Source organism: Centruroides sculpturatus, unplaced genomic scaffold (assembly GCF_000671375.1).
Source record: "Centruroides sculpturatus isolate CEXI.00-Female unplaced genomic scaffold, Cexi_2.0 scaffold1879, whole genome shotgun sequence".
NCBI lineage: Eukaryota > Metazoa > Arthropoda > Arachnida > Scorpiones > Buthidae > Centruroides > Centruroides sculpturatus.
Genome location: NW_019387807.1, coordinates 81,674 through 93,929, shown reverse-complemented (window position 1 = coordinate 93,929; position 12,256 = coordinate 81,674). Strand labels below are relative to the sequence as shown.

The 12,256-nt window shown below is 35.6% G+C and overlaps 1 protein-coding gene across 1 annotated transcript in view; it reads left to right on the top strand.

Annotated features, from left to right (window-relative positions):
• Positions 1-651: 651 nt before the first annotated feature.
• LOC111616644 (rRNA biogenesis protein RRP36-like) overlaps positions 652-12,256 on the top strand; it is a 32,496-nt gene continuing 20,891 nt past the window's right edge. The window contains exon 1 of the mRNA XM_023358032.1: positions 652-945. Within this exon, the coding sequence (XP_023213800.1) occupies positions 714-945 (232 nt within the window). The 5' untranslated portion in view covers positions 652-713. The remainder of the gene's footprint in view (positions 946-12,256) is intronic.

Genomic DNA, 12,256 nt, shown 5'->3' with positions numbered 1-12,256 from the left:
GACATTACAGTACACGGATTAAAATTCACCATAGGGAATTTTTTTAAAATTCTTTCCGCCCTGATGGCCTCTAATAGCAAGCCTGGCCCACAATGGGGTAGCCGGCTGGTGAAGGACGGGGCCCGACATATTCGAACGGACCACCACCCGAAAAATTCCTGGAGATTTATCAACCCGTCCGGATTCGAACCCGGATCTCCAGAGCGATAGGCTACCACCTTGACCGCTCGGCCATCCTGCCAAAAGGTAAAAAGTGTTAATTAAAGAAAAATAAATGGTCAGCGGTATCAGCTGGCAAAATTAGGCCCCACGCCTCCACTCCCTCTCAATAACAATTGCCTAAATGCTCTCCCGGATGGATATAATTTTATTTTTTAAATCTCCGCCATGTAGGCTTATAAGATAGCCCTTTTTTTTCGCTTCCTCAGAAAAGAGTTAAAAAAAAGCGATTCATTTTATAAATTTTTAAAGTAAATAATTTCATTTACTTTTTATTTATTTAATACAAAACTATTACTTCTATTTCTTATAAAGTTATTTTTAAAATTTTATTTACACATATTATAAATTTTTAAAAATATTATTATCATTATCATTATTATTACTAGAAGTTTCTATTTAGTTCATCGCCACCTATAACGTTTTTATATCGTTTGGCAACGGCGGGATTTATAGTGTGATAGAAGTATTAGAGATTTCCTTAGAAATAAACAATGGCTGAACTTGTAGATGACAGTATAGAATTATTACAAGATATATCGAAATTGAAAGATGTTTTAGATGATAGTGACGACGATGAAGAGGAAGAGGAAGAGGAAGAGGAAGAGGAAGAGGAGGAGGAGGAGGATGAAGATGATGACGAAGATGGGGAGAGTTCTAAAAATGATTATTACTGTGAGGATGATTGGATTCCTGAAGGAAATGATTCTCTAAGATTGAATAATGGTATCTTATTTATCAAATCTGCATATAATATTATATTATAGTAAAATATTTAACCTTTAGCATCATTGTGGGCTAGCTAATGTTAATGATTAGATTAATAAAACTAAACATTAACTGAAGCTTTAGGCATACTAGACATACTAGCTTAAAGGGGATGAAGACCAGGGCCACTTGTAGGTATTGCCTGGTTTGAAATGGATTGAGAGGGAAAGGATTAAGGGAAGAGATGAAGGGGAAAAGTAAAGTGAGATAGGAAAGAGGATGAAAGTGGGAGTTACATGGGTGTCAGTATTGGTACTTTATTTAACAAAATATAAATTGTTACATAAGTAAAAGGCATATTAACAGTATGACAAAATGCCCATACTGAGGGTGTTACATAAGGAAACTGCAAACGGTGCAACAGGAGGATATGACTTGGAGTTACAGTACGAAAATGACATGAAACTAGTCCCAACAATCAGATGTTACATTCAGTTGTGAATAAAGGGAATGTAGGATTTAAGATCACGGCAGCATGTTCTTTGCTGTTACAAGGTATTAAAATAGAACAATCTATATACATTATTTACAAAAAGACAAAGGCACAGTACGAAAATGACGTGAAACTAGTCCTAACAATCAGATGTTACATTCAGTTGTGAATAAAGGGGATGTAGAATTTAAGATCACGGCAGCACGTTCTTTGCTGTTACAAAGTATTAAAATAGAACAATCTATATACATTATTTACAAAAAGACAAAAGCACCAGTCTTAGGTATAACACCTTGACAAACAATTTCCAAAGGAGGTGTGTATAAAATTTCAATTAATATTATTATGCACATCTAAAGCACCAGTTTCTTTTATAAATGAATACAGTTCTTTGAAGATGTTTTTGTTGTATACAAGAGCACTAGAAGCACATGGCCAATTATAGCCTTCTAGGAGAACAGTTTGGTATAACTTGGCTCGTTGCTGGTGGTAGAGACGACAGTCGAAGATTAGGTGGAAGGTGTCCTGTTGTGAGGAACCATCACAGTTGCAAGTGGAGGTGTTGCTATGGTGAAATCGTTGTAGATAAGAGAGAAAGTTCCCGTGACCGGTGAATAACTGACTTACAATAAAGTCCACTTTAAAATGTTCGCTCTTAAGCCTAAGTGGGATGTTAGGAATCAGCTTGTTGGTGATTCGTCCTGTTGTCTCTTCCTCCCAAAGTCTCTGCCACATATTAATAGTTGTTTGTTGGATAAGTGTTTTTATCGAAATGATTGGAATGTCACGAAAACATGGTTCTGAAGAGCTGTTAGCTGTTAGTTCTTTCGCCCCTTTATCCGCTTCTTCATTACCCTGTATTCCAGTATGGGCATGTAGCCATTGAAAAGTAACAATATTTTTATTATTTGATAGTTCTTCTGAGATTTGGCAAAGTAAACTGTTTTTATTTTTATTGTTTGAAATACTAAGAAGAGCAGCTCTACTATCTGAGCAGATGTTTACATGAGTATTGTTGATTTTGACGTTGCTATTAACATATTGTAAGGCCTTCAGGATTGCCAAAAGTTCAGCTTGCATGATTGAGCAATGAGTTGCCAGCCGGTACGTTTCCTTATGAATTTGTCCATTCTTGTTCTTTTTATAGTGAACGGAAGCTATAACCTACACCTTTGTTAGATTTTGAACTGTCTGTAAATATTGTATGAGGGAATTCAGTATTTTCGTTATTCGAGTAAACATTAATTTTTATTTCTTTCGCTGGATGAAGACGAGGTGGGGCAGTATTCCAAATGTCTGTATTCAGGTTCAGCTGGAAAAGATCGTCGATGTTCAAGTTAGGAAGGCTACCAATATCTAAGTAAGTGTACAGATCTTTTTTCTTTTGATCCGGGATGTCGAGGTTTGTCAGCCTCCAGAGTGCCCAACTAGCTTTAGCTTTTAAATATAGTGGTGGGAGACCCGCCAGAACCTGGAGAGCAGCTGTAGATGCTGTCTTGTATGCTCCTGTTATATGTAAAAGACTAATCCTTTGTATTTTTTGTAGTGTTCTTTTTATATGAGCCTTTGTAGAGATATTTCCCCATATGGGGGATCCATATAGTATTGTCGGTTCTATGGCTTGATTGCAAATGTTAGTCAAGGTAGTGCTATTCAAGCCCCACTTTTTTCCCCCTATGTAACAAAGGAGGTGAGATAATTTTGTTGCCTTCATACAAATGTGGTCAATGTGGGAATTCCACTTCATGCCCTGGTCCAGGATAAATCCAAGATATTTCATTTCCTTTGTGTACGGTATTCTAGAATTATTTATTTTTAATGATGGCGGTTTCTGAAGCTGTTTACCTTTGGTCATGAGCATGCAACTTGACTTATTGATGTTTATTTCGAGCTTATTGTTTATGCTCCAGTTGTTTACTTCCTTTAGTAACTTATTAGCTTCAGTTTGCATTTTCTCGCTATTCCTATGTGCCATCATAATCAGAGTGTCATCAGCGTATGCTTGTAATGACCATTGTGCATTTATATTATTAGGCTTGATTTTCAGAAGGCTATCGTGCATGATGTTCCATAATCCTGGACTGGAACGAGATCCTTGGGGGCAGCCTCTTGTCATGGGTTGTATAAGTGGATTACCCATGTCGTATACACCAACTGTACAATTATTAAGGTAATCCTTCATTAATAGATATAAATTTTTTGGGCACTGGAATGATTTAAGTTGTTGAAGTAATGCTGGCCACCAAAGATTGTTAAAGGCATTATGATAATCAATAGAAGTAAGGAGGACATGATGTGATTTTTCCCAGGCATCACGAATAAATTGAGTGACATTGTGTAAGGCATGATTAGTAGATTTTTTGGGAACAAACCCATATTGATTTGGGTGTAGTAGTTGTTTACTGTATAAGTGAAAGTTAATTCTTCCTATAACAAGTCCATCCAAGACTTTCCCCAATGTGCGTAATAAGCTTATTGGTCTAAAGTCATTGGCATTGCTATGGCTGGTTTTGCTTGTCTTTGGAATAAAATGGATGGGTGCAACTTTCCAGATGCGTGGGAATTGAGAGAGCTCCATACACTTATTGTATGTATAAATGAAAGCGATCGGTACAGCATTAAAAGCTTGCTTCACCATTTTAGCTGTTATTGTATCTATTCCTGGAGCTTTTTTGTTTCTCATAGTCCTTATTGCTGTCTCAACTTCTTTAAAAGTAAAAAGGGGATCGTTTTTTGTTGCTGGTGGCGTTTCACTTGAGTTTCTGATGCTTGTCTGTTCTTCATTGTCGTTTTCTTTGTCATCTTTTGGAAAATAAGTGTTGAGAAGATGGTGGTAGGTTTCTCTCATGTTCGTTGTTCGTGTTCCGTCGTCTTTGTCTATGTATGCTGGGAGTATGATATTTTTCCTTGGTTTTAAAATTATATGGTACGGGTCGCTCCATGTTGATCCATTGCCGATTTCAGTGCAGTATTTCCTCCACGCTATCGTTCGGGCTTTATTTATGCTAGTTTTGTATTCATTAAAATCTCGTAAGTATTCCTTCTTTTTTGTCTCTTTAATTATAGGATCATTTTCTTTTTGGTATCTTTTGTATAGCCCGCAAACCTTCTTCCTTTGCTCACTCAAAGAGTTATTCCACCATGGGGTGATTGGCCGTTTTGATTCTATAATTGTGGTGGATTGATGGTAAGAGGTGATAATTGATGTGGTAAGGTGGGCAGCTAACGTGTCAATGTCTTCAATTTCGTGGAGATCTTGTGTTTGTGGCTGTGCCCAATGAATCTTGAAAAGTTCTTGGTATTGTGTCCAATTAGTAATCTTCTTGAGGTTATTGTAATTTTTTAATGACGGATCAGTATTAACGATGGTTGTTTTGATGTATCTATGGTCACTTCCTCCGTTTTCGTCTATTGTATAGCAGGAATTAATAAGGTTATGGGCATGTTTATTAGCAATCACTATGTCTACCCAACTCCTTCCTCTAGTACAGCAGTAAGTCGCCAAGGGACTTGTATTACAAGATATCATGTGATTAATTGACAGAAATTCGCAGACATTATAACCTCTTCCATCCTCTTCAGGACTGTGCCAAGTCTGCGATTTGGCATTGAAGTCGCCTGTTATAATCCATGGTTTACTTCCGATCTTGTTATTAATTTCTTGTAGGTTATCTAGAAGAGGTTCAATACACTCAAATAGTGAGCAGTATACAGATGATATGTATAAGTCTTTTTTATTTAAAGTGAGCAGTACTGTAGTAGTATATTTTGAACTGAGATCGGAGCAGAAGTTAGCCGGAATATTTTTGTTTTTTATGAGAATGCCAGATTTGATTGTTTCAGTGAAGTTTTGATGAGGGAAGACTCTCCAACTGCCATAACTGACAATGGAGTTGCCCACGAGGTATGGTTCTTGTATGCACATAATGTCAGCTCTTTGTTCCTCTGCTATTTTTAGGAGAATGGACGATGCAGCCTTTGACCTTTGTACGTTTATGCTCAGAATGGTAAAATTTATATTCTTATTATTGTAGTGCCTGTTTTGTTGACTATGACGATTCCTTTGAGTATTTATCGAGTGCAGAGTGGTACCATTGTTGCTATTAGACCCCATAATCCGTCTGTCTTATCTTTTGATTTTTATCAGTGTGGGGCAGTTCCTGCTGTAGGCATTGTGATTTGTCGGAACTTTTTTAATCATTTGCTGCTCTCTGTTAAACCTGATGCAGTTGGCACAACAAGAAGTTGTTTGTTTTTCCTTGCATTGATTGAACCTGTGTTCTTTTGCACAGTGGCTGCAGTGAATGGACTCTGTACAGTCTCTGGCCATATGATTAAAGCCTGTGCACTTAAAGCACCGGAGAATTGGAACATAATCATCAACTTTTATATTTGCCCATGATAGGGAGAGATATTTGTTTTTAATTATTAAATTACGGATGTGTGGCGTAACCGACAAAACAATGTGACGGCAATTCTCTTGTACTTTGCCTTTGTTGATTTCTGTACTAATCCTGCAGGAGCTAATAAATTCTTCTCTGTCAATATCTTCCCAGATGTCGTTTTGGTTATAAGTAATGTCTATAAGATCTTCTGTTTCTGCCGAGTATGGGACATTTAAAAGTATAATGCGAGGTCTCTTTCCTTCCGCAATATGACATCTGATTTTGTCTTTAGTGGTTTTGATGTTTTCTATGGCCTTGAGTAGTTTGTGTCCATCCATGTTATTTCTGACACGAAAGCAAACTCCCTCGTTCCTAACTCTTTTAACATCTTTCACTTTAACTCCAATCTCTGCAGGTTTAATCTCTGTCATTATTGTTGCAACTATGGTGTCTATATCATTCTGTTCGCCCTGCTCTGTTGTTTTAGGGTACACCAATACTGCATGGTTGCCCCCTGACCCTTCATTTTGAAGTTTAGTGGTGAGTGATTTCGTTATTATTTTTGTCGTGTTGCTTGCCTTGTTGTTTGTTTTAAGTATTTGAGCATATGTCCGTTGAGAAAATTTTGGTGATTCAATGTTTAATTCTTGATGTCTCACATTGTTTATTTTTCCTTCTGTTATTGCATTGTTTCTTCGTAGTTCTCCGATTTTTCTGTACATCTCATATAAGAAACCATGCATCTTTGCCACATATTCCCGAATTTCCATTCTCTGATTGATCTTAATACAGTAGAACCTCGAAAACTCAGCACTCGATAACCCGGCACTCCGGATAACTCGGCCACACCCTGGCAGGGCAAAAAAATCCTTAGTTAATTAATTTTCATTATAGACAGCTTTATAAAAGTATAAAAGCTCTCATAAAGTATTTTTCTGAGGTCTGTCTTATCAGGTAAATTACTGTACACAGTGTATTCATTAATTTTCATTTTCATGTAGTAAAGGCTCTATGCCTTCATAAAGGACGTACTTTTCCTTTGTTTAAGGGTATTTGGGCAGTTTATTCTCTGTTGTATTCTCAAGTAAACAATACATACAAGTACAGTAGAGTATTTTCTGAGGAAACACTCATACTTATTTTTTTTAACCCCATTTCCGATATCCCGGCATTTTCACAAACTCGGCCACCCTTCGGTCCACATTAGGCCGAGTTTTCGAGGTTCTACTGTAGTAATGTTTGTATGCTTTGGGCATAGGTCCATGATCTTTCCCAGAAATAAGTCAGCTTGGCGTAGTAAGTGTTGTTCGGTTGACATATTGGGAGGAGTCAAGGCAGGTAATACTGATTCGTGACTTGTCATTGATTCTATAACGTCCTCGGGAAGTGGCCCCAGAACGACTGGAGCTTGTTGGAACTGTTTCTCCATTAAGAAGGGTAAGCACTGTAGAGTTGAGAACCACAGACCCCAACTTTACTGTTAAAACCAGGTCTACTGTAGGGTTGAGGGGCCGATGGTAGACTGTTAATGCTCGAAGGGCACTTGAAAAAACTTAAAAATTACGAAAACCAACTGATAAACCTAGTATAAAGTCAAAAACCCTGCTTTATGACAGCCGTTCGTATACCAACTAAATTAGTTTCGATTGGAGTAGCACATTTAGTTGGAGATCGCTCCCGACAAAAATGTAAAATAACGAGAACAGTGTGGGCCCGAAAAGCGAAACTCGGTACACAAGAGTGATAAAGAGCCGCAAAGAGATATACCTAAAATCAGCCTGATATACAACGCGGGAAGCCCGCTACCGGCCCGCAAAAGTGAAGAGTGAAACTTAAAATAAATGGCCGAAAGATAAGAGCGAAAACGTCGGAGTAACAGTGTTAGGAGCAGAATAATTAGTATTACCGTGCAAAAGTATCCCGAAAAAAGTTGAAACGGAGCTGAGAAAAATTTGTATCCGATGGGTTAGGGCTGACCTGGGTAGGTCACTGATCCCGACAGCCGTTATAAAAGTAAAACTTAAATAATTCGCTAATTAATTAAGGTAAAAACTTAAATTTTACAGCGAAAAAAGACAAAATTAACGAGATGGAAACACCCGAGTACCAGCCCGAATTGACAGGTGGAAAGCCCACAAGCAGTCCGAACGCCGCAAAAATTCGGGTCCTACTAACTTCCCGAAATAAGTCGTAGAATCATAATGAAAACGGATTTAGAAACGGTCGGAAACGTAAAAAGATAACAAAAGATTAAGATTGGATGCCTAACCAAACTTCCAGAATTTTAAAGTAAGGTTCGCAAATGACCGTTACAACGGTCTTAGCCGCGCGGCTGAAAAATGACCGTAGAATTCAAAATAATGGATCAAGTTAAGTATAATAAACAGATTTACAAACCGGGGACCTTAAGTAAACTAAATAAAACGAAAAAAAAACTTTCCCAGGAACAAGAATTTTCGAAAAAAACCAACTCAAGCACAGCTAAAAATCCATGACTCACGCGATCGACGTCACCTGAAGCTTTAGGCAGAGGTTAAAGGTTTGTATTAATGATAATGATGAGTCATTTTTGCCACAAGTACGTAGCCGGTTGGAGACGGACCTACCGCGGGGCTGTTTTGGAAAATGGCAAGATGGACCGGTCGGTACTGATAGAAATTTTATATGTAAAAGGGCCGTTTGTTGAAATTTCCAAGTATTATTTATTAGATGTATTCGGATGTAAAATGCTTATATTCTTGCTGGTAATGGTCGGGTAATGATGCAAAATAAACACTAAATTATCTTTAGTGTTTATTTTGCATCATTAATAAAGCATTTAATTTTATTATATATATTGGGTTGTTTGGAAAGTAATTTCGTTTTTTTACTACTAGACGGATTAGTTGTATTTTTCCTGCCATTTTCAGTCTAAATCATATTATCATTATATATTTTGACAGCTAGCATTTTAAGGCTTATTTGTAAAAAATTTTGTTTGATTTCGTGCAATTGTTTATTTTTTGTCCCATCAAATATGAAAGATCGAAAGCAGCATTCTCGGCATATTTTGCTCTTTTATTACCAAAAAGATAAGAATGCTGTTCAAGTGAGAAAAAAATTGTGTGACGTGTATGGAGAAGACGTGTTGAGAGAAAGACAGTGCCAAAACTAGTTTACAAAATTTCGTTCTGGCAATTTCAATATTGAAGATGCATCATGTTCTGAATGGCCAGTTGAAGCCAATGAAAACAAAATAAAGGTACTGATTGAAGCAAACTGCCGAATAACAACATGTGAAATCACTAAGAGATTAAATTTGTCAAATTGAACTGTTCATGATTACTTGAAACAAATTGGTTTCGTTTCAAAGCTCGATATATGGGTTCTACGTGTTCTTAAAGAGAGATGCTCTCTTTGGTGGGATTTTAAGGAAATTTTTTTTTTTTGGTGCTTTTACCAGACAATTTAACACTTGATTCGAAAATGTACTGCCATCGAGTAAACAAATTGAATAATATCATCAAACAGAAAAGGCAGCCAGAATTGAACAACAAAACAGGTGTAGTGTTTTACCACAATAATGTCAAATTTCACACAAGTTTGGTAACTCGTCAGAAACTGTTATAACTTAGATGGGACCTACTATCATACCAACCATATTCGCCAGATCGAGCACACTCAGATTATTACTTCCAGTCTATACAAGTTGTTTTTAACCGTAAGACATTTACTTGAAATGACAATGTTAAAAATCACTTGGATCAGTTTTTTGTAAGCAACGATCAAAACTTTTATGAATATGAAATCATGCTACTACCAGAAATGATGACAGCAGGTATTTGACCAAAATGGTCAATATATAATTCAATAAAATATATATTTATTGAAAAAAACAAAATTACTTTCCGAACAACCCAATATTATTTCAATCACTTTAACCATTGACTGATTAAAGTGATTGAAAAAAAACTCATTAAAATAACTAAGGATATTTTTTGAAATTATATAAATTAGGAAATAAAGAAAAAATTTATCTTAGCAAAACAATATCTTCTGGTAGAAAAGCAACATACTCTTATTGGTTTTTCCTTTTTAATGCTAACTGTACACTTAAATATACCTGAAAAAAATAACTTATAAGTTCCTCTCTGAACAAAAAAATACTGTTTACATGTTCAATTGAAACTGTCCCACATCTTATAATTTATAATGTTTCATTGTACTCCATTTTGCATTGTCCTACTCTCCCTTACATGTATTGTACTTACCTCTACTATTGTACGTGATAGGCGAAAATGACTTTTAAATTCTTTGTCAGAGTACATAGATACTATGTCTGAAACATAATTTTCAATTTGAATCCTCTTTCTTTTCTTGTTTGGTTTTTTTTCTATAACTGCTACAGATATTAAAAAATTCTCATCCCTCTTTCTCTTTTTGAAATATTCATTTTTCATTACGTTAGTCTCATTAATTAAATAAGTTCAAAAAGAAATTCAGCGAAATATACAAGTTCATATCATCCGCCATTTTTCTTGTTTACCTTTCTTGATATCCCAGCAGTCAGCATTCGTGTTCTCTCCGAAACTCCAGCGGTACGTCACTTCTGGCAGCAAAGCGCTGGCAGCATGCTGAGATTTTGAATATACCCAATGTTTTAACAAAGGTAAATACTTTGCTTCCGTTACTGTTTCATCATTTGCATCCAGTGACAGTCCATAAAATTCACAAGTACAGAGTCAACCTTTCTTTAGAGGCTACTGCCTCTGCAATAAAATGCAAATGTGGTAAAAAGTCATCCTCTGGTGCTATTGCCATTATCACAATAATATATTTAAGTAAAAAATAATGCTTGTGAATTTTATGGACTGTTGCTGGATGTGAACGATGGAAGAATAACAGAAGCAAAATATTTACCTTTGTTAAAACATTGTATTTTTATATTTATTTCTACATTTAAAATTAGTATTTTTCTTTTTCTAAAAGGCAGTAAAAATTCTGATGACAGATTTTATTGATATACGAGGGGTGCAAAAGTAGGTATACAGTTGAGAATCTCAGAAATACAGATGTTTGGTGTTCATTATTATTATTTTTATTATCTTTTATTAGTTCATNATTGATATACGAGGGGTGCAAAAGTAGGTATACAGTTGAGAATCTCAGAAATACAGATGTTTGGTGTTCATTATTATTATTTTTATTATCTTTTATTAGTTCATATTCTATATTTGTGGTTTAATTTGTACATAAAAATAAATGTTTTTTCTTCCTATTTTCTCTCTGTTTTTTTTCCATAACAACAACTGTAAACCTACTTTTGCACCTCCTCACTGTATATTTAGATTACATGGTTGACTTTCTATGCTTTATTACATAAGCCTTATTTTGTGAAAAGTCATTTCTGAATTCTACAACTGTTCTTTTTGGATATTTATTCATATTAGGATAATCTTTGATCTTTGCAGAGTACCAGTTGCATCTGATAGAAAAAAATTTTTCAGAAGATCAAAATTTAGCTGCCTTTTATTTATTTATGTATTTATCAAATTGATAAATACATAAATAAATAAAAGGCAGCTAAATTTTGGTATAAGTAATGAGTTGCTGGCTCTGTCAATTTCTAATTATGCAAGGGTTGCTCTCGAAAATTTAAAAATATTGCCAACCATTCGTCAGTTTTAAATTTTTTTTCACCACTTAAAATTACTTATTGCCACCAGTTTACTTACTAATTAATGCAGGTGATGATAGCCTTATCAGTTTAGTGTCTGGAAAGCAAAAGTAATACACAGTTGCTCACAAAGAGAGATCCAAACAAAATTTTGTTTGAATTGGAGACATGAATTTAAGGCTATGTGCTTACCAAGTTTAACACAAACAGCTCCTTGTCCAAATAATAAGACCCACTTCTAAAGCATTTCCAAAACATGGTCCTCTGAAAAATTTAGTGTTTAGCTTATAAGTTTTTAAAAGTTTCGTGTCTCTGAGTGGTTACAATAGACACTGTACTTAGATGATGTAGGTTCGAATCTTCAAAATTTTAGTGTAGTTTTTTCGTGTAACGAAATTATTTTATTATTTTACCGTATCATTATTATGTGTTGGGTTTAGTGGGTTATACTCGGTACACACCGGTGGCTGTGTACTATGCCGGACCAGAGTCAAGGCATAGCAACCAAAATAAAATTAAAATTAAATGTGTGTGTCAGTGTCAGTGTCAGTGTCAGTATTAAGGAATTTCCTAACAATATGACATGTATTCAATATAGTGGCCTTCTGTAGTGTGATGTATGTATTTCTACTCAATTGTAATCCCTATCCATCCTCCACCCTATCCATCCTCCACAGATGCCTGATTTCCTGGGCGAGTTCTGTATACTTGCTAATTTTTTCAGTGCATGTGTTTTGTACATTGTGAGTGTTTGGAATGGCTATGTCTATAATGTATGTGATTTTATTGTGTTTG